We start from the raw sequence: 22,819 nt of genomic DNA, 5'->3' as shown, positions 1-22,819 counted from the left end.
CACAGATGCGGGTTACAACCACTGAGTGTCAGAAAGACTGAGTGGCAGCGTAAACTTTCAGTTTGAGCACTCCAAAAAATCTAAAATATCTAAGAGCTGTTGTGCTGTACTCATAGATTTAGCAAGAAATCTGAGTTATTGTTTTACAGACTGCCGAAAAATTAGCTTAAGAGAGACAAATGGATCACTGTAATTCACAGAAACAACTGGATTCCAGACACCGAAACGTGGATTTGTGGTTCCCATTTTGTATCAGGTAATGTTGGATTTTTGGGTAGCTAACGTTAAACGATCAAATCATAAAGTTCGGTGTCCTCATCACTTTAATTTCTACAACAAATCCTGCCTTGAAGTCGGACCAAGCGTCAAGACTTTTGTAAGCCTTCAAGCTTTGCTTCGTGTATTTCCCCGGAGTAGAAATTAAGTACATATAAATATCTGATATGTGGCCAAATATTAATGTCCATGGACCACTGGTTCTTAGTAACTGTACCAAATATTAATGTCCATGGACCACTGGTTCTTAGTAACTGTACCAAATATTAATGTCCATGGACCACTGGTTCTTAGTAACTGTACCAAATATTAATGTCCATGGACCACTGGTTCTTGGTAACTGTACCAAATATTAATGTCCATGGACCACTGGTTCTTGGTAACTGTACCAAATATTAATGTCCATGGACCACTGGTTCTTGGGGTAACTGTACCAAATATTAATGTCCATGGACCACTGGTTCTTGGTAACTGTACCAAATATTAATGTCCATGGACCACTGGTTCTTGGTAACTGTACCAAATATTAATGTCCATGGACCACTGGTTCTTGGGGTAACTGTACGGGTCACTGTCAAATCCAACTGCCTTTAATTTAAGCCGATAATCGACTGTTACCCCGTCTTCTCCACTAGTTGCAGCTGTTTTTGCTGATGTTTTGCCACTCAATGCGAGTAAGGGGGCTGGTCCAGTGGGGGAGTGACGTCAATGCAAACCCTCTATAGTTATTATTATTGTTGTTGGCGACGCAGGATGCGCTATTTTCTGTAAAATAAACTTTTGGATGTAAAGTTATTTGTGAAATAGGTTTTCCCTTCTCTAATCTTGGTGTGAGGGATCAGTCCACTGACGACCTTCCCTAGAGACTTTATGACGTTGATCTTGGTGGACGAGCGGGATCTTAAGCTGGCATCCCTGCTGACACTCGCATTTTAAACCGTTCGGGCTCTTTAGCTACAGAGCCTGACAACTAGTCCAACAGCGAACTCCCAAACCTGCACCTGGATTAAAGAACAGGTGACGGAGTGAAATCAATCCAATTCAAATCTGTTTATGTCGCTTTTTTTCTCCTGGGTTTAACAATTTACTTGCTAATGAAGTTCAAATACAGTTCAGGCAGAAAGACAACGGTAGCCGGCGAAGTGCTACTTCCAGGTCAGAGCTTGCTCGTCAGCGTCTTCACTAGGGATGGGAATTGAGAACCAGTTCTTGTTCAGAACCGGTTCCCAGTGTTTCAATTCCTTGGAATCGTTTGGAAATTTTGCAAACGATTCCCTTTTCGATTCCAGTGGGAACGAACGACGTCATCAAGCACGTTGCATAAACCAGCAGTCAATAGTAAACACGGCACCCTGGCGATCAAACGCTCGACAGTCCGGTAACATATCAGTAAAAAAGACGACAACAAGACAACTTGCAATACTTGCCAAGTCAATATTTCGTCAAATGGAGGAATACTACCAACATGCAAAAACATTAGTGCACACAGCAGAAATAACAATCAATGAATGTCGCGTTTTCAATCCGCTCTGGACCAACGTCAGTAATTCTCAACCCAGCAGCAGCAGCAACATTAGCATGTCCTTGGCTGGCTCCATGCGTTACTGCAGGAAACTAATTAACAAACATACAGAAATTTGGCGAGCCAGCCAGGAGGGTGATCTGTTCCAGGTTTTCGTTTGTTTTTTCGTTTTATTTTCTTGTTCAATATTTATCTCCGGTGTATCAAAATCAATCAGCTGTTTGTCAACTGCTGCTCAGCTGTCTCCGTCTCCCTGGTGCTGCTGACGTCACACTCACAGAACTTCTTTTTTTGTGCTGCATCAACTTGTCATGACGTTTTTTGATTAAAATAAGTTTATCAAGTTTATCATATTAGCGCCATTTGCCTTATTGTTGTCCTTTTTTTTACGGATGAGAATTGATAAGGGAATCAATAAAGAACCGAATCGTTAAGCAGAATCGAAAATGGAATTGAAATCGTAAAAATCGTATCAATTCCACGGCCTGAACTGCTGCTCGTATGAACTAACCGGCTCTTCTTCTAAACCCGAGGAAACAGACATGCGTCCAGTCCTGTGTGCCGCAGAACCTTTGAGGAAAAGAGCCTCTATACTGGAAATCTTTTCATTTGAGTAATCCAGGTTCCAGGTTGTGGATGAGGGTCGTTCACGATCACCACATCCCTGCGTTAGAAGGTTGCAGGGCGATTGGGTCCCGCCGGGTGCGGGGGTTTGAACTTTGCTTCAGACGGCTAAAAAAAAACACTGCGGTAACGGGATGTAGCCGAGCGACAAGATGGAAATCAATGACGTGGAAAAGAACCTCAAACAAGGTCTTTAGTAAACAAAGACAAGGCAAGTCAGATATTTGGAGAAACTGCGTTTAGTGTCTGTGGAGCATCTTGGAAGAGAGACGCAGGGATTGGAACCTCAGTCGGTCAGCAGCATTCTCTTCCTCCACAGCAATATAATGGCCACGTGATTCATTTGTTTCATTCGTTAACTTTGTCTATTTTGTGTTATTTATTAGTGTTATTTAAGCCTCTCACAGCTACTCTCGTTGCTATAACCTCAATTACATAATTGATGCGCGAAAGGCTAAATAGCTTGTGGATGATGACAATGATGGATTTGCATCTAACTTTCTGTCAGGTGACCTATGAATTGTCAATTATCCATCAAGCTCCACAATGATCATGTTAACATTAAATCAGATAGATTGGTCCAGGACATTTCTCTTGCGGGACAGGAGAAGACACTAAATCAATGCATTTCTATTATTGTTCGGCATGAATTCTCAGAGTTTTGCGGATGTGGGCGGGAACACACACATTGCGGGTGGTAATGGTCCGAAATTCAGCAGGAGGGGATGAAGAAAACAGTCCCGCGCAGGGCTCTGCCCTGCATCCCTGCATCTCTGCAGATGGTTTCTGGTGAATCTGGACAGAGCCACCAGGCCACATTTTCAGTCCTCGGTGGACAGAGAGTAAAGGATGGAGCCTCAAGTGATTCATCGCCATGGCAACACACAGTCGTCTGAGGGTGCTCCTCTCTCAGCCTTGTGTAAAGTGCAAGAAAAGGTATTGTGCGTGAAGGAAGCTGCAGAGAGCAGTGCGAGGCAGTGTGTGCACCCTGACATGATTTGAGAGGACACATGTGTCCATACATGCTGTCAGACGTGTTCACGTGTGGCTGAATCATGTTTGGAAATCTGACATTGTATGCTTGTGCAGTATGTCCTCAACAGCAAGTCTGTATATAACGTTTTACTTACTGCTCTCCTGCATTCGGGCCACAAAGCCGGTCAGGGGGATCTGTGGGGTCAGCTGGACCACGGGAGGCGGCGGCGGAGGAGCCACAGACACTGGAGCAGCAACACCCATGCAAGGAAACACAAGCAGCAGAGAGTAGAAGCGGCGGTGGACGAGGAAAATGAAGAGAGAAATTCATCGTGACGGGAACGGTCAGCATGTGAAAAAAAAAAAAAAAAAAACAAAGACAGCAAAAGGCTTTTGAGCATGGAAGATTGGGCAGGAAGAATTGGTGAGCCACACATTTATATCTGCCGACCGGTTTCCTTGTAGAGAAACGGTGTTCATTTAATCTGGCCTGGGATCTAACTCATCAGCCTCTGTGTTGGATCCAAAGCAAAGGCTGCAGCTTGCATGAAGCTTCAGTAACAAACCAGCAAAGCAGCACAGACCCAGACACAAGACAGTGGCGGATAGAAAGCTGCAGCATCCGCATGTGTCCCTTCTACCCGAATCACATGCTCACTGAGGTTGTTGCTGGGAACGGTGCAAAGCTTTCCTGCAGCTGCACCTCTTTCCATTTTAAAATCAGGCTTTTTACTTCAAACACGTCTTAAACAAGAGATGCAGGAGCAGAGACAGGCCGAGCCGTCCTCACTCTAGGACAGGACGTCACTCAATGGCAGGTGGGAGTCATAAACAACATGTAATGGAGGGGTGTCAGCAGTCCCGCTGGCCGGTAACGCCTTATTACTCAGGCTGGCTGTCGTCCGTCCACACGCCCGGCCCTCGGAGATCCACCAGCTGCCTCACATGACAAGTGCTGCCATTACAGCAGAGGCAAACCCAAACATGTGGCCTTCTGGTGCCAGGAAACGTTACTATGGAACCAACTTCCAATCTGGGTTAAGGAGGCTGACACCACCTCCACCTTTAAAACTAAACTTAAAACCTTTCTGTTTAGTAAAGACTATAGTTAGTGTTTAGTAAACCTCTAGTTAGTGTTTAACCTCTAGTTAGTGTTAGTAAACCTCTAGTTAGTGTTAGTAAACCTCTAGTTAGTGTTTAGTAAACCTCTAGTTAGTGTTTAGTAAACCTCTAGTTAGTGTTAGTAAACCTCTAGTTAGTGTTAGTAAACCTCTAGTTAGTGTTAGTAAACCTCTAGTTAGTGTTAGTAAACCTCTAGTTAGTGTTTAGTAAACCTCTAGTTAGTGTTTAGTAAACCTCTAGTTAGTGTTAGTAAACCTCTAGTTAGTGTTAGTAAACCTCTAGTTAGTGTTTAACCTCTAGTTAGTGTTAGTAAACCTCTAGTTAGTGTTTAGTAAACCTCTAGTTAGTGTTAGTATACCTCTAGTTAGTGTTAGTAAACCTCTAGTTAGTGTTAGTAAACCTCTAGTTAGTGTTTAACCTCTAGTTAGTGTTAGTAAACCTCTAGTTAGTGTTTAGTAAACCTCTAGTTAGTGTTAGTAAACCTCTAGTTAGTGTTAGTAAACCTCTAGTTAGTGTTTAGTAAACCTCTAGTTAGTGTTTAGTAAACCTCTAGTTAGTGTTAGTAAACCTCTAGTTAGTGTTAGTAAACCTCTAGTTAGTGTTTAACCTCTAGTTAGTGTTAGTAAACCTCTAGTTAGTGTTAGTAAACCTCTAGTTAGTGTTTAGTAAACCTCTAGTTAGTGTTAGTAAACCTCTAGTTAGTGTTTAGTAAACCTCTAGTTAGTGTTAGTAAACCTCTAGTTAGTGTTAGTAAACCTCTAGTTAGTGTTTAGTAAACCTCTAGTTAGTGTTAGTAAACCTCTAGTTAGTGTTTAGTAAACCTCTAGTTAGTGTTAGTAAACCTCTAGTTAGTGTTAGTAAACCTCTAGTTAGTGTTTAACCTCTAGTTAGTGTTAGTAAACCTCTAGTTAGTGTTTAGTAAACCTCTAGTTAGTGTTTAGTAAACCTCTAGTTAGTGTTTAACCTCTAGTTAGTGTTTAACCTCTAGTTAGTGTTAGTAAACCTCTAGTTAGTGTTTAACCTCTAGTTAGTGTTAGTAAACCTCTAGTTAGTGTTAGTAAACCTCTAGTTAGTGTTTAGTAAACCTCTAGTTAGTGTTAGTAAACCTCTAGTTAGTGTTTAATAAACCTCTAGTTAGTGTTTAGTAAACCTCTAGTTAGTGTTTAGTAAACCTCTAGTTAGTGTTAGTAAACCTGTAGTTAGTGTTAGTAAACCTCTAGTTAGTGTTAGTAAACCGCTAGTTAGTGTTTAGTAAACCTCTAGTTAGTGTTAGTAAACCTCTAGGTAGTGTTTAGTAAACCTCTAGTTAGTGTTTAGTAAACCTCTAGTTAGTGTTAGTAAACCTCTAGTTAGTGTTAGCCTCTAGTTAGTGTTAGTAAACCTCTAGTTAGTGTTTAGTAAACCTCTAGTTAGTGTTAGTAAACCTCTACTCAGTGTTAGTAAACCTCTAGTTAGTGTTAGTACCTCTAGTTAGTGTTTAGTAAACCTCTAGTTAGTGTTGGTAAACCTCTAGTTAGTGTTAGTAAACCTCTAGTTAGTGTTAGTACCTCTAGTTAGTGTTAGTAAACCTCTAGTTAGTGTTAGTAAACCTCTAGTTAGTGTTTAGTAAACCTCTAGTTAGTGTTAGTAAACCTCTAGTTAGTGTTAGCCTCTAGTTAGTGTTAGTAAACCTCTAGTTAGTGTTTAGTAAACCTCTAGTTAGTGTTAGTAAACCTCTAGCTGGTGTTAGCCTCTAGTTAGTGTTAGTAAACCTCTAGTTAGTGTTTAGTAAACCTCTAGTTAGTGTTAGTAAACCTCTAGTTAGTGTTAGCCTCTAGTTAGTGTTAGTAAACCTCTAGTTAGTGTTTAGTAAACCTCTACTCAGTGTTAGTAAACCTCTAGTTAGTGTTAGTACCTCTAGTTAGTGTTTAGTAAACCTCTAGTTAGTGTTGGTAAACCTCTAGTTAGTGTTAGTAAACCTCTAGTTAGTGTTAGTAAACCTCTAGTTAGTGTTAATAAACCTCTAGTTAGTGTTAGTAAACCTCTAGTTACTGTTAGTAAACCTCTAGTTAGTGTTAATAAACCTCTAGTTAGTGTTAGTAAACCTCTAGTTAGTGTAAAGTCTACAGTGTTAGAGTCAGTAGTCATAGTTGCAGCTATAGAACTATAGATAGTTAGTCTCAAATATAGCTTGGTGGTAGATATGCTGCTATGCCTCTGCTGCAGGGGGGCACCGACATCATCCACTGGGCGGTGCCTCTCACCCTTCTTCTCTTCTCCTCTTCCATTTTCTATTCATTATAAGTATCTCATAGCCATCATTTTTGTCCTCTCTGTCTGTTCTCTCTTTTCCTACTTTGCCCAGTCTGGCCTCCGGCAGGAGGGTCCCCCCTTATGATCCAGGTCCTGGTCCAGGTTTCTTCCTGAATAAAGGGGAGTTTCTCTTGCCACTTTCTTGCCACAGTTTTTACCTGCCATTGTTTATGTAATAATTGCTCAGGGGTCATTTTCTGGTCTCTGGAAAGATCCTAGAGAAAACCTCTGTTGTAATAGACGCTATATAAATAACATTGAATTGAATTGAAGCATCACTTTTAGTCCCGCAACGGAGAGCACGCCCCAGAGGACAGGTGGTACACCAGTTTAGAACGACTGTTAATTGTCTGATCTCAGGCCAGTTTGCGCAAAAAAAGAGGCTTGTCCCTTAAGATGGGAGCCATTAGAGGAGAATGAATCAGAGTCACGCCTGCCAGGATAAATTCTCCTCATCTGACAGACGTTATGCATATGTCTTGGACTTCCCCTCGCAGAGAGGCTGAGACCCCGTCCACACGTAGCCGGATATCTGCGGATATCTGCTAAACCGGAGATATTTTCCTCCGTTTTGACCTGTCATCCACACGAAAACGCAAATAAACGAAGGTTTAAAAAAACTCCGGGCAAAGTGAAGATTTTTGAAAACTCTGTTTATGTAGATGCGTGTGGACACACATAACCGGAGATTTGCGTTTTCGAACGTCACATTATGCGCCAAAACAACAACAAATCTGCTCTGACGTGCGCCTTTTGTTTACTACAGATGATCCAGCATCTGTTCTCCAAGCTATTTATTAAATAAATGGTCTCTGCTCTTGACCACCACTTACTGCGTTACACACACAGAGGCTCCGCCGTACCCTACACCGTAGGGTACGCGGCGACGCGCACCCTAGGTGTAGGGCCCGCGGCTCCGCAGAGCCCGCAGAGCCCGCAGAGACGCAGAGCCGCGGAGCCCGCAGAGACGCGGAGCCCGCAGAGCCCGCAGAGACGCAGAGCCCGCAGAGACGCGGAGCCGCGGAGGTGCAGATGATCTACAGGTTAGAATGCTTATGAAGTGGTCGAAAACGCAGATCTTCGGTTACGTGTGGATGCAAATTTTTTTATAAACGGAGGAGGGAAATATTCGTTTTTAAAAATACCCGGCTACGTGTGGACGGGGTCTGAAATGCATCCTGCCTAGGGCTGGGGATCGATTCAACTGTCAAGAATCGATTCGATTCCGATTCAGAATCGATTATCAAGATTTGATCCCCCGAACTGTCTCGCCGGTCGGTCCGGTCTCGACGACGGCCCCCCAAACTGTCGGCCCCCGGAACTTTGACCATGTGTTGGCCTTGGAAAATCTATTTTTTTCAACACAGGCCTATTCCCGCTGGCCGGCCTGACTGCAAGCTTGAATGTGATAACTCAATTAGAGTTATTAATGAGAGGTAATGAAACACTGCATGAGAGTGCTGAGGTGCAAAGATTGCAACAACCCTGGTTTACGTAGTTAAAATTAATCTGTCCTCGAGGTTTAAAATTTAGATTGCAAAAGGCCTAACTAACTACTGCTCATTTGTTCACAAGGGGATATTCCAGAGCTTCAACTCCTTACAAAAAAAACATGGCCTGGAAAGAAATAATTTCTACGGATACCTTCAGGTTCGAAATTATTTGAATCATAACTTGAATGTAGCTTCAAAAGCTGGAGAGACAGGAATTATGAACATCTGTCAGCATTTGAATCTACTACATGCAACAAGATAATTTCCAGATTTTCTTGTTTTCTGCCAGCCAATCAGAATCGAGTATTCACACAGACCGTGGTATAAATTTATATAATCTACAGCACCATCTTTACTCATTCTGCTTTGTGTGTAATTTTCTGTATGTAATATTTAACATGAGAAGCTCGTTACATTAAAAAATGAAGAATATTTCCGAGACCGAGATGGGGAGGAAGATGACTATATTTCCGTACAATAAAACCAAACTTTAAAACTCTTCAGTTTCCTGCTTCCAGTAAAATCCCGTGAGGTCTCACCTGAGTTCTGCTGGAAGGCCGGGCCCCCGTTGATGTGGGGCTGCTGGGAGGAGACGGAGGGCGCGCGGCGGTAGGTGCCCGTGGCCGACACCATGGAGGCGGAGGAGGTGGTGGAGGAGTTGTGGCGGGAGATCTGGCGGGAGATGGTGCCGAACTGGGACATGGGGATTGGACCCAAGCCGGGGCCCTGGGGCACGGAGGCCGAGGAAGCCGGCACTGTTGGAGAGGACGGAGAAGGTGAGCTGTAACATCTGCAAACCTTACACTGCAAAAACTCAAAATCTTACCAGGAATATTTGTCTTATTTCTAGTTAAAATGTCTCATTTTTAGTCCAGAAAATCTCATTACACTTAAAACAACCAGAAAAATAACTTGTTATTTGACAATTTTCACCTGTTTCAAGTAAATTTTCACTTGAAAATAAGGTGCGAAGGCCCTATTGTATCTGTAGGAATTTTTTATTTTTTTTCCTCGTTTTTATTTTTCGACGAAAGGAGGGCCTTTTTTCCCCCTAAACGTGCCCCAAAAGTCACCAATTTTTGTTCACAAGCCAGGCCTGGTGAAAAATGTGATATTTAATAGTTTGCATTAATGGGCGTGGCCTAATGGCTCAACAGCGCCCTCTAGAAAACTTTGTGCCTCAAGCCCCACGATACGTGCACATGTACATGCACGAAAATCGGTACACACCTGTATCATGTCGCAACTTAAAGAAAAGTCTCTTGGCACCATGGCCGAAACCCAACAGGAAGTCGGCCATTTTGAATTAATCGTGCAATTTTGGCGCAATTTATGCCCTTTCTTCAGCCGCTTCTTCGCCCGAACCGTAACGTGCACCCAGGTGTGTTATACATCAAAATATGCGTTTCGATTCCGCGACGATGGGCATTACTTTTTTCAGTCAAAAGCGTTACCGTGGCGACGATAGATGCCAAAAAGCGCGCCCCCCTTCATCTGATTGGTCCATATTTGATAGCTCCTATTTTCTGCCATAACTTTTGAATGGTTTCACATAAAGAGTCATGGTGGTGTCATCGGACTCGGTTTTGAGTCCTTGACCTTTATTGGTGAAAATTGCACGCGCGAGGGCCCGTTCATCGCTGCTTGCAGCTTTAATTGTCATTGGTATTTTAATAAAGTTAAAAAAAAAAAAGAGCTGCAGCTGTTCCAGCGTCTGCCAGCCTGGAATCCTTGAAGCCAGAGAGCAGCAGCAGATGACGGCTGGCAGGACTCACCTTGTCCCAGGCTGGGAGGAGACGGGGTGGGGACGGCCAGAGGGATGCCAGCTCCGCTGCCTCCACTGTTCTCCCTCCCTCCACTCCCTCCACTGCTGCCACTGCACACACAGCACAACCAGTCTTAGCTCATCACACAAACTTCATCACATCCTATACAAAATACTCTCTCATATGTCTTCCTCTAATAATACTTCTCCCGTCACCGTGGCAACACCCTCACAGCTCTGTGAGCCGTGAACCGTGTCAAAGCGTGCATGGAAAAGATGTCAAAATCTCAGTGTTCTCACTGCAGGAATCAACGTTACCTTTGTCATGCTCATCTCTGATCGTTCTCTTGCTCTTTGGTTTCTTCACCACACTACCTATGTCAGTGGTCACCAAATATGTTTGTCAGAGCGCCAGCTTTTACCGGACAGTCACCTTGGGAACCGGACCCTCAAATAAAAATTAAATAAAAATCTAATTTTGGCATAATATTATTATTTGATATATATATTTACATTGTATATATATATTTTTTCCATTTCATTACAAAACTGAAGGCATTTTTAGCCTTTATGAGTCAGTCTCCTATCACCTAAACCACAGTCATCCAGCAGGAGTGATAGAGATATTTAGCCTCAACTCAATTAAGTCAACTTTATTTATAGAGCACTTGAAAAACAAAAAGGAAAAGTAGGAAAAGTACGGAAGAGTATGAGTGCAATTCGAGAAAAAAGTCTAAATGTCGAGATTAATGTTGAAATACAATTTCGAGAAAAAAGTTGAACTTTCGTGAATAAAGTCGAAATTTCCCCTTTTTTTCTCGACATTTCGAATTTTTTCTTGACATTTCAACTTTTTTCTCGACATTTTGACTTTTTTCTCGACATTTCGACTTTTTTCTCGACATTTCGACTTTTTTCTCGACATTTCAACTTTTTTCTCGACATTTCGACTTTTTTTCTTGAAGTGCATAATGAAAAAGAAATCTTCCTCCTCTAAAATATTATTTTTATTTTCCTTATTTTCCTATTAAAACACTGCTTTAATAATTATGTGATTCAGATTCATTTTTTTAATGCAATTATTCAAGTTGAGCAATTCAAATTAAAATATAAATTATGCAAATTCAGTTTCTAGTGGCACATATTTCTGCCCATACGCCTGTCATTGAAAAAGTTAGTTTTTCTTTTAGTTTTATCAAATAAAACTGTATTTCTCCCCAAAAGAATACAATATGTCTTAAGTGGAGTTTGAGAATGAATAAACAGAAAAAATTAAATTAGTTGATGAACTGTTGAAAAGTGGAACATGTTCTAGAAAGTGGTGGTTGAACCTGATCCGGCTGCTGAGCTCGTTGTCTGGCAACAACTCAGTGAATAACGTTTTTTTTTCTGGCTTTTTTTTCTTGTTATCTTATTTTTTATTTATTTATTTCGCTTGTGGATGGAGATTGGGAATGTGCAGTACCTCCAACGACCACAGTGAAATTATAGAGAAATCTGTCTGTTTCATACACGGAAATAACCATCAAATACAATAATTGCACAGTCTGCCAAACTGTGTTGAGAAAAAAGGCGAAATTTTGACTTTATTCACGAAATTTCGACTTTATTCTTGAAATTGTATTTTAACATTAATCTCAACATTTTGACTTTTTTCTCTTAGTGCACAATAAAAAAATCTTCCCTCCTCAAATATTTTTTCTCCTGCATGGCCGTAATACTTAATACTTAAAATAACTATTTTGTCTACGCATTCTTACAAGCACTAAATTGTATCAATCCGTTGCAGACCTAAAATGCCAAACCAGCAGATTTATTTTCCAATCCTGTTGATTTTGGTGAGAAGCAGAGTGAATGTTCTCTACCTGTGTGTGCGGGGTCTCTGGATGAGTGAGGTGTGTGTGTTTCTACCTGTGTGTGCGGGGCCTCTGGATGAGTGAGGTGTGTGTGTTTCTACCTGTGTGTGCGGGGCCTCTGGCTGAGTGAGGTGTGTGTTTGTACCTGTGTGTGCGGGGCCTCTGGCTGAGTGAGGTGTGTGTTTGTACCTGTGTGTGCGGGGCCTCTGGCTGAGGTGGTGTGTGTTTGTACCTGTGTGTGCGGGGCCTCTGGCTGAGGTGGTGTGTGTTTGTACCTGTGTGTGCGGGGCCTCTGGCTGAGTGAGGTGTGTGTGTTTGTACCTGTGTGTGCGGGGTCTCTGGCTGAGGTGGTGTGTGTTTCTACCTGTGTGTGCGGGGCCTCTGGCTGAGGTGGTGTGTGTTTGTACCTGTGTGTGCGGGGCCTCTGGCTGAGGTGGTGTGTGTGTTTGTACCTGTGTGTGCGGGGCCTCTGGCTGAGGTGGTGTGTGTTTCTACCTGTGTGTGCGGGGTCTCTGGCTGAGGTGGTGTGTGTTTCTACCTGTGTGTGCGGGGCCTCTGGCTGAGGTGGTGTGTGTTTGTACCTGTGTGTGCGGGGCCTCTGGCTGAGGTGGTGTGTGTTTGTACCTGTGTGTGCGGGGCCTCTGGCTGAGGTGGTGTGTGTGTTTGTACCTGTGTGTGCGGGGCCTCTGGCTGAGGTGGTGTGTGTTTGTACCTGTGTGTGCGGGGCCTCTGGCTGAGGTGGTGTGTGTGTTTGTACCTGTGTGTGCGGGGCCTCTGGCTGAGAGGTGGTGTGTGTTTGTACCTGTGTGTGCGGGGCCTCTGGCTGAGTGAGGTGTGTGTGTTTGTACCTGTGTGTGCGGGGTCTCTGGCTGAGGTGGTGTGTGTTTGTACCTGTGTGTGCGGGGCCTCTGGCTGAGGTGGTGTGTGTGTTTGTACCTGTGTGTGCGGGGCCTCTGGCTGAGGTGGTGTGTGTTTCTACCTGTGTGTGCGGGGCCTCTGGCTGAGGTGGTGTGTGTTTCTACCTGTGTGTGCGGGGCCTCTGGCTGAGCGAGGTGTGTGTTTGTACCTGTGTGTGCGGGGCCTCTGGCTGAGCGAGGCGGTGTGTGTTTGTACCTGTGTGTGCGGGGCCTCTGGCTGAGCGAGGTGTGTGTTTGTACCTGTGTGTGCGGGGCCTCTGGCTGAGCGAGGTGTGTGTTTGTACCTGTGTGTGCGGGGCCTCTGGCTGAGTGAGGTGTGTGTGTTTCTACCTGTGTGTGCGGGGCCTCTGGCTGAGGTGGTGTGTGTTTGTACCTGTGTGTGCGGGGCCTCTGGCTGAGGCGGTGTGTGTTTCTACCTGTGTGTGCGGGGCCTCTGGCTGAGGTGGTGTGTGTTTCTACCTGTGTGTGCGGGGCCTCTGGCTGAGTGTGTGTGTGTTTGTACCTGTGTGTGCGGGGCCTCTGGCTGAGTGAGGTGTGTGTGTTTGTACCTGTGTGTGCGGGGCCTCTGGCTGAGTGAGGTGTGTGTGTTTGTACCTGTGTGTGCGGGGCCTCTGGCTGAGAGGTGGTGTGTGTTTGTACCTGTGTGTGCGGGGCCTCTGGCTGAGTGAGGTGTGTGTGTTTGTACCTGTGTGTGCGGGGTCTCTGGCTGAGGTGGTGTGTGTTTGTACCTGTGTGTGCGGGGCCTCTGGCTGAGGTGGTGTGTGTGTTTGTACCTGTGTGTGCGGGGCCTCTGGCTGAGGTGGTGTGTGTTTGTACCTGTGTGTGCGGGGCCTCTGGCTGAGTGAGGTGTGTTTGTACCTGTGTGTGCGGGGCCTCTGGCTGAGGCGGTGTGTGTTTGTACCTGTGTGTGCGGGGCCTCTGGCTGAGGTGGTGTGTGTTTGTACCTGTGTGTGCGGGGTCTCTGGCTGAGCGAGGTGTGTTTGTACCTGTGTGTGCGGGGCCTCTGGCTGAGGTGGTGTGTGTTTGTACCTGTGTGTGCGGGGCCTCTGGCTGAGGCGGTGCGTGTTTCTACCTGTGTGTGCGGGGCCTCTGGCTGAGTGAGGTGGTGTGTGTTTGTACCTGTGTGTGCGGGGCCTCTGGCTGAGCGAGGTGTGTGTTTCTACCTGTGTGTGCGGGGCCTCTGGCTGAGGTGGTGTGTGTTTGTACCTGTGTGTGCGGGGCCTCTGGCTGAGCGAGGCGGTGCGTGCAGGGCTGTGCTGGCCGCTGAGCCGGCCCGGGCTCGTCATGTAGTCGTTAGGAACCACCGGGGGCTTCACCGGCTCCAGGGTCTTGTAGGGAGTGTTACGCCTGGAGGGAAACACAGAAATCTATTAATCTGCAGTTTGTAAGTCAGCCTAGAAACTGGATATAGAAACCTTTTTAAAGCAGCACAACGTAACTTTCAGCTTTTGTTGAGTTTGGCGGCTCCTTTGGACAAAAGCGGTAGTGCATTACCAGAAAGAACACTACATTTCCCATGAGCACCAGCGCGTGCGGCCGGAAAACTCCTGTCCCGTCGCGTGCATTTGTTTTGATGAGAGAAGACTTTCAAAACTACTTTTCTGTTTCACCAAGTGAACAGACGGAAACGCAAAAAAAAAAGATGTTAAACTGCTGGAAAGGAACTGGAATTTACCGGGATAACTTAAACAAGGAAGCCAGGGAGCAGGATATGGAGAAAATAATGATTATTAACGGTCTGGATCCATATGAAATCCCTACTAAAGAATGGATCTCCTCGTCGGAGCGCCACTCTTTAGAAGGATTTACTGCCGCAGTTCTGCAGAACCACCGTCTCCGGCTACCTTGTTTAGGAGTGTTTGGCAGCTGCTTTGGTAAATGTTTGACTCGCCATGTGTTTCAATAAATGTGTATAATAGTACAACATACAGTACATGTTTTGTATCCCTCTTACTTCTCTTTTCTTTCTTCTTTTGACTGCTATATTATGGTTAAGAGCCTCCGAAGCGTGAGCAATATTTTTGTTTTCCTCGTGAGATTATTTTTTTCCTCTGCAGCTACAAATAGAGTTAATATTTTTTCCTCAACAAACTAGTTTTATCTGAAGATTGGGGTTAATCGCACCGCAGAGAGCTAGCCAGCAACTGCGTTTAGCTGGAGAAGCGAGGAATAAAACTTTGAATAACCCGACCCCGGTCTTTGTGTTTGTGGTTTAATAAACCCGTGTTTTGATCCGACGCCCGTCTGTGTGAGTGTTTGTTTGTTTACTGAGGAACGTTATGTTTGGTCGGACTCGTTACAGCCGCGATCCAAGCGAGCCGACGACTCTTTTACTCTTTTACTCTGTTATATCAGATACTTGGCCTCCGAGGTTCTGCCTCCGAGCAGGAAAGCGGTGAAAAGTTAAACCATTATTGATCTTTTCCCCACGTCTGTTGTGTGGAGCTGCTGCAGCCATAACGCAGCAACGGGTTACCAGCTTCTGCGGAGCTGCGCTCCACGCCCCGCCCATTTTCGTCTCAACTACGAATCGATAAGGAGGGGGAAGTGACGTATGCCGTAAAGCAGTCAAAGCCGTAAAAATGTGTAGTTTTTTAGTGTGGAAGGGTTCCTACCATGCTCCTCAAAGTTACATAGTGCCAGTGAAGGTGATACAGACCCCCCAGACCATGACAGAGGTTCATTAAACCTGTTGGAAGTTGATGTACCATCACAATGATGATGATGAAATATGAGATTATGGTGGAAAAGTTACGTAGTGCTGCTTTAAGAAGGGTGAGGGAACTGTACAAAGGTTGTTTATTTTTTACGTTAGTACGGAAGAGTATTAGGGCCATGCAGGAGAAAAAATATTTGAGGGGAAGATTTTTTTTTATTGTGCACTTTGAGAATAAAGTCGAAATTTTGTGAATAAAGTCAAAATTTCGCCTTTTTTCTCAACATTTCGACTTTTTTCTCGAAGTGCATAATGAAAAAAAAAACGTACTCCTCTAAAATATTGTTTTTATTTTTCCCCACCTGGCCCTAATACTATTCCGTAGCAGAGCTATTAATAAAGAAATGAAATCAAATGAATTAAAAAGAGCAGTGATTACCCGAGCGTGCCCCGGCCGGCCATGGGGGGGCTGGGGGGTTTCTGGGACGGGGGGTTGGTCCTGGACAGCGTCCCCCCGCGTCCCGCTGCATTGTTCCCATGTTGCTGGAGAAACAAACACAGTTCAGATGCAGCATTTGTGTAATCTGATCTGCCAACTGCAACGTTTTGGCACCAAATACTGGAGCTGGGGAGTCATTCAAAGTGAGGCTAAAAAGTTGAACTTTTACATCTTTGACTGAGCAACATTAAAAATGAATAAATATTGGATTCAGGAGGCACCTACTGCCCCTTAAATTCCATTACTCTGACCTTATGGTGTACACAAGGTGGAAGAAGGTAAAAAAGCTCAACTATAGGCAGTTGTTTACCTGAATATGTAATACACTGCAAAAACTCAAAATCTTACCAGGAATATTTGTCTTATTTCTAGTTAAAATGTCTCATTTTTAGTCAAAAAATCTCATTACACTTAAAACAAGAGTCATCACCAGAAAAATAACTTGTTATTTAGCAATTTTCACCTGTTTCAAGTAAATTTTCACTTGAAATAGGTAGGAAAATCTGCCAGTGGGACAAGATTTATCTTCTTATTACAAGCAAAAAAATGTGTTCCACTGGCAGATTTTCTACTTATTTTAAGTGAAAATCTACTTGAAACAGGTGAAAATTGTTGTTTTTTTCCAGTGATGACTCTTGTTTTGAGTGTAATGAGATTTTTTTTTAGATTCTAACTAGAAATAAGACAAATATTCTTGTTAAGATTTTGAGTTTTTGCAGTGTATATTAAATAATAAATATTTAAAAACATGTTATCTTGCAGTCCTGACTTGCTCAACTGCCATAAAGGAGATTCTCATGAAATCAAATGAGGAAAAACCCACATTTTTAAATTGTTGTGCATTTAAAAAAAAAAAAATGAAAAATGGTCATAATGGCTTTATGGACCCCTTCATACTGAAACTGTCTGGTAACACTGGAAAAAAAAAAAGGAAAAAGGAAGAAATGCAACCACCTCTTACCTTGGCCTTAAGCCACTGAGAGCAAGCAGAAAGAAAAGAGAAGACATTCATGTTGGTTAAGGGTTACAAAGTGTGACTTCCTTTTTCAGTGAATTTTAGACGTCATGCATGAATACGGCATCCGTTATAGGGAAGGGATGAAAGAGAACAATGAAGTAAACAGTAACAGAAACAGATCAGCATGAAAATCAGAGAAGCTTGAACTGGACAGTCTCAACACGGTATCAAAACATATGTCGTTGGGTCAGAGCCAAGTGTGAAAACAAAGAAAGGCCCAACATCAACGGCAAAGCCTGACCGCACGGTCGGAGACAAAGAAACCCCCCAAAGATCTTGCTTTCATCAACGAAAAGTATGACTAAATATCGTCGTCAACGAACCTTTATCACCTGAGGAAAACGAGACACAACGAAAACGCAGGTCATGTGACGATAAGGATAATTAAATATAGAATGCAATATCGCAGAGGAATACATTCCCTGCTGCTGTTACATGTGCACTTCTCGCAGTCTACGGAAGAGTATTAGGGTCATGCAGGAGAAAAAATATTTGAGAGGGGAAGATTTTTTTTTTATTGTGCACTTCGAGAAAAAAGTCGAAATGTCGAGAAAAAAGTCGAAATTTTGTGAATAAAGTCGAAATTTGGTATTTTTTCTTTCAACATTTCAACTTTATTCACAAAATTTGGACTTTTTTCTCTCAACATTTTGACTTTTTTCTCGAAATTGTACTTCAACATTAATCTCGACATTTCGACTTTTTTAATCGACATTTAAATTTTTTTCTCAAAGTGCAGAATGAAAAAAAATCTTCCTCCTCTAAAATATTGTTTTTATTTTTCTCCTGCCTGGCCCTAATACTCTTCCGCAGATGAGCATGCTTTCACCTGTAGGCTTTTGTGTTACTGTTTATGGAGGTAGATTTGTGTCTTAATTATTCAATCAAAAAAAAGATTGCTTCAATCAAAAAATATATTTTCAATTAAATAAAAATTCACTTCAATCAAAAAAAAAAATTCAATGAAAGAAAAAAGTGTTTGAATGCAAACAAATATTTGAGACTCAAAAAAATGCTTTTGAAAAACAGTTTTTCTTCGATTGGAAATGTTATCATTTAATCAAAAAAGAAGTTGCTTCAAAAAGACAAAAATATTTTCAAGAAAAGAAAATCAATAAAAAAAAAAACTTTTGCAAAAAGTAAAAAAAAATATTTGAGACCCAAAAAATTGCATTTGAACAGTTTTTTTTGGATTTAAAATATTTTTTTCAATTTGAAGTGATTTTTTTTGATTGAAGTGAAAAAAGTTTTGAAATCTTTTTTTTTTTTGATTGAATCATTTTGACACAAACATCCCGCAGTGGGCGGATACTTCCCCATTAGTCAGACATGTATGAGTGACAGGTGTCTACACCAATGTCTCCATCCCCCCGACTTTTGTTTGGCTTCACGCTGAGTGAAGACTGTACCTGCACCTCCAAAAAGAGGTGGTCTTGATCTACACCTTCAGCTGAACTTTAGTGTGGCTTTAGTTATATTTTATCATGAGAAAACATAAAAAAAAGGATCAAACGCCTTGGATTATTGATTTAATTTTCATCTCATCAATCATCTCGCAGTTCTGTATGATTAGTGCAATCTGATCCTGTACTGTTTATCTGTCCTTTAAGACTTCCGTGTAAATGTTTCTGTCCATCCACAGATGTACTTAATTTCTAAACTGAATTATATGTCGATTAATAAATGCAAGAAATATGACAAAACACCAGACCAACAACCAGTCCAGGGATGTGCACAATGTCATAAAATAAGCACAACACTGGGGAAATTCCTCAGCACGAGATCATCATGCATTTATCATTTTTGCTCCTGTGGCAGACAAATAGTGAGGACTGTCTCTTTTGGATTGAAGCGATTGCGTTTAGTAAAATTCTGTTCATGCAAAGTATGCTGATTCAGAGCAGAGTCAACAAACTGATGTAAAAAAATAATGATCCAACTTGAATGTAAATCTCTGGAAAACGTTACAACGTGGTGTGTTTGTGGTCCGCTGGACAGATGTGTTTTGACATCACCGTGAACAGGGAGAAATATGTCACCCACATTTCATTTAACCCACAGGAAATTATGTCAACTTTAAAAAAAAAAAGGTTTAGGGCTAGATTTTAAGGGTTAGGAGAGCCTTCTGCTGAAATTAGGAAATGGGATATATTATATTATACAAAGATGGTTATTATTATTATTATTATTAGTATTATTATTAGTATTATTATTATTATTATGTATAGTATATTATATTATTATTAGTATAGGTATCGGATAGGTGAATGGATGAATGAATGGGATGCCTGGGTCTGGGGCCCTCCGTTGTCGGGCCTGCGCGGGTGTCGCCTTGTTGGGGGGTTCCCTCTCTCCGGGCCTGTCTCCGGTCCCCCCCGCTGCCTCTACGGCGGGGCGCCCCTCTGGTCTTGGAGGGCCACTTTCGTGGGGGACGGGTGCGCCTGCCCGCGTCGGCGGCCGGGGCGGCTCTGTCTCTCCGGGCGGGCTGGCCCCCTGCCGGGTGGGGGTCGCTGGCCTGAAGGGTGAGGGCCTCCTGGCCGCGTGTCCGGCCCGGACCGGGTGGCCGGGGATTGCCTGGGTCGCGGTCCGCCGCCGCGGGGTCCCTGGCTGCTTCTTTCCGCGCCGTGGGGGCCCCGCCCGCGGGCCCCCTCGGCCGCCGCCGGGTGGGGGGGGGGGGCCTCGCAGGCGGTGGGTTGCCTCCCTCCTACTTCTCCCCTCTGTGGGGTTGCCGGTGGCCTGGGTTCCGGGCTCTTCCTTGTCGGCCTCTGGTCTCACGGGTGGCGGGGTTGCTCCCCCCCCTCCCCCACAATAGATACACTTCAGGTGGAGCTTTGTTTGGTTTATTACACACACACACACACACACACACACACACACACACACACACACACACACACACACACACACACACACACACACACACACACACACACACACACATATAGTAATTTAGTCACACGCATACACACACACACACACACACACACACACACACACACACACACATGCATGATCATATACATACACACACACACACATAGACATACACACTGGCTTGTTCACCTGCATGCTGGCTCTCTAGTTTTTGGGTTTAGGTAGAGGTAGCGTTAGCGATAGCCTAGCTCAGACTGCGATCAGATCTCAAGATTTAGGTCGATTGCTGTTCGTGTTTTGGATGGCTCCGTGCCGGTTTCGTGCTTTGTTTGTGGTTTTTTTGTTGCAGATTTCCAGTGCTTGACGTGTGTCTCCGTGTGTTCCTGCTTCCTGGATTGGCAGTGGATGTCGTCACCACCCCCCCCCCACCCCCCCCCCCCCCCCCCCCCAAAAAAAAAAAAAAAAAAAAAAAAAAAAAAACACTGGGTTTGTATGTGTATATTTATGTATGTGTACGCATATGTGTGCGTATATATATGTATATATTACATATAGTAATAATGCACATATATACACTTTTGGTTTCTACCGTCATGGTATCAATCAATAATATGTGTGCAGACAAGGTAGAAAAAAAAAAAAAAAAAAAAAAAAAAAAAAAAAAAAAAAAAGGAAATGGGATGGGACTTGGCAGAAGATATTGTGGATATGAGCTGGATATCATGTCAACGCCACGTCCTCTGATATAAACAGGGATATACAACGTGTTCCTTCCACCAGTTTTGTACTTTATGCAATTATAATGTTACATACATTGTAAGATAATTTATTACTTGCTTAATGACACAGTGGCCACGGTTACATGATGTTTTTTAATTCAGAATTCATTATTCCGAATTAAATAATTCCGAATTAAACCTTTTTCCTCCGAGTTTATATGGAAATAGTCATTCCAAATAGAGGTTTACATGGAAAACGCTTTTGATCAGCTTTATCCAATTCCTTCAGGTCTGGGGGTTGGGAAGGTTCTGATTGGATAGGGGGGCGGACCGGAAGTTAAACTACCGGAAGAAAAACTAACTTACTCGATTAGCAACAACATGGAGGAACACATTATTAGCATCCTTTTTGGATTTGTTTTGATTTTATTTTTGAAGCAGCAGCACGACAACATCATGTTGATGATTTTCTTTCATGTGCTGTGGAGGAGGGAGATAACTCCAAGATATTTATTAAATAAATGTTTCTGCTCTTGACCAGTGTTTACTGCGTGCTGCATCTTGAAACTTTGTTTGGAAAACCAGCCCAACACGGAATATAAGCGTCATGGAGACAGACGGGCGAGAGAACGAGCAGAAAGAAAGACCGGAATTAATTTAAAGTAGAATGAGTGTATACATGATCACAGAATTATTCTATTCAGATTTAAAATCAGAATAAACCAGCCACTTACTTCGGAATTAAGTTTAATTCAGAATGGCCATTTTCATTTGGAATTAGGTGTTTACATGGTCATTTTTACTCATTTTAAATTGGATTTAATTTAAAGGCGACCTATTCTGAAAAACAGGTTTTCTCTGTCTTTAACATTTATAAAGTGGTCTCCCCTCAGCCTGCCAACTCAGAGAAGGAGGAAAGCAACCAAATTCTGCAGTGTCTGTACAGCCGCCTGGATGATCCGCCCAGTGTGATGTGGATCTACGAGCCAATAAGATTCAGCTCCCGTCGTTACGTAAAGACGGAGTGATTTACATCGGTTGGCCTCTGATGCGTGAAACCACGGCCACAACTAACTCCACCGGCCGGAGCTTCCTCCATTTTTTCGTAGTGGTGTATCGCGTCATTCAGGCAGCCAATCAGCACAGAGCCTCATTATCATAGCCCCACCCACTCAGAATCCTGCATAGATAATGAGGTTAGAGACTGGGAAGATAAAGACATGGATCAGTGATTGGTCCAGACCTGGACTGGTGTGTAATCCAGAACTGGACTGAAGTTGGAGCTTCCTCTACTCTGAATTATTCAGAGAGGAGCAGTGCTGTCAGGGGACATCACTGTTATCACTTGATTGCTTTCCTGTTTGTTGTTTTCAGGGTTTTTTTCCAGAGAGCAGTGAGTCTGACTTGAAGAATTAATCTTGAAGTCTGGACTCGTGTGATGATTTTGGTTCTGATAAGTGGGAATCAGACCAACTGGAATTTCTTGCACGTTCATTTTCTGGATGTCTTATCTGGTGGCGACTAGTTGGAAGATGAGTTCAAGTTCAGTGGGTTTTTTTTCTGAATGATGTTGTCAAATGTGTCCCAGTAGAGGACTGGGTCCTCTGTGAGCTTCTTCTGGAGGTCAAGGTCTGCCTGGAGGTCAAGGTCTGCCTCTAAAACCTAGGTTTCTGGGACAAGGACGTGCTTTTGCTGAGGGGGATGTGAATGTGTGGATTGGGGAAAAAAAAAACAACTGGTATTATGGGAGCAAAACAAGTTGTAGAAACTCTACTTTCTGGGCTTTTTATTTAATGTTGCAACTGGCTGTGACTTATTCATCTAATGCTTTGAGCAGGAAATTAAACTCAAGTTTTAGCTAGGTCTAAATGTGAGAAATCTGAGCTCCGACCTGAACTTAGAGTAACACTAGTGCTGGGGATCGAGTCAAATGTCAAGAATCCATTCAATTCCAATTCTTAAGATTCAGAATCGATTATCAAGATCTGATTCACTCCGATTCGATTCCGATATCAATTTGGGTTAGTGTTATTAAAACCTTTTTGAGCTGTTGCATGAATTATATGACTGTAGTTATGCCACATATTACTACTAGTATTATATTGAGATTCAACAGCAAGTATTGCAGCTAATGATGCTGTAAGGACCAATCAGCTCCCAGAATGCTGATAGAACTGTTTTCAGTTTATTTTCTTTCTTCGGAAAATCGAT

The 22,819-nt window shown here is 43.1% G+C and overlaps 1 protein-coding gene across 4 annotated transcripts in view; it reads right to left on the bottom strand.

The window, feature by feature from the left end:
- The window catches only part of LOC133453117 (abl interactor 1-like), a 59,092-nt gene that overhangs the window by 3,020 nt on the left and 33,253 nt on the right, over nt 1–22,819 (bottom strand). The window contains exons 4-9 of one of the 4 annotated variants that reach the window (XM_061732991.1): nt 16,959–16,973; nt 15,938–16,041; nt 14,049–14,189; nt 10,080–10,180; nt 8,844–9,059; nt 3,553–3,642 (exon numbers count right to left, since the gene is read on the bottom strand). In XM_061732991.1, the coding sequence (XP_061588975.1) occupies nt 3,553–3,642; nt 8,844–9,059; nt 10,080–10,180; nt 14,049–14,189; nt 15,938–16,041; nt 16,959–16,973 (667 nt within the window). The remainder of the gene's footprint in view (nt 1–3,552; nt 3,643–8,843; nt 9,060–10,079; nt 10,181–14,048; nt 14,190–15,937; nt 16,042–16,958; nt 16,974–22,819) is intronic. The other 3 variants (XM_061732993.1, XM_061732992.1, XM_061732995.1) reach the window with 3 other exon arrangements.

The sequence above is a fragment of the Cololabis saira genome, chromosome 10, assembly GCF_033807715.1.
Source record: "Cololabis saira isolate AMF1-May2022 chromosome 10, fColSai1.1, whole genome shotgun sequence".
Classification (NCBI taxonomy): domain Eukaryota; kingdom Metazoa; phylum Chordata; class Actinopteri; order Beloniformes; family Belonidae; genus Cololabis; species Cololabis saira.
The sequence above is the reverse complement of the archived record's forward strand: the minus strand, read 5'-3'. Positions and strand labels throughout refer to the sequence as shown.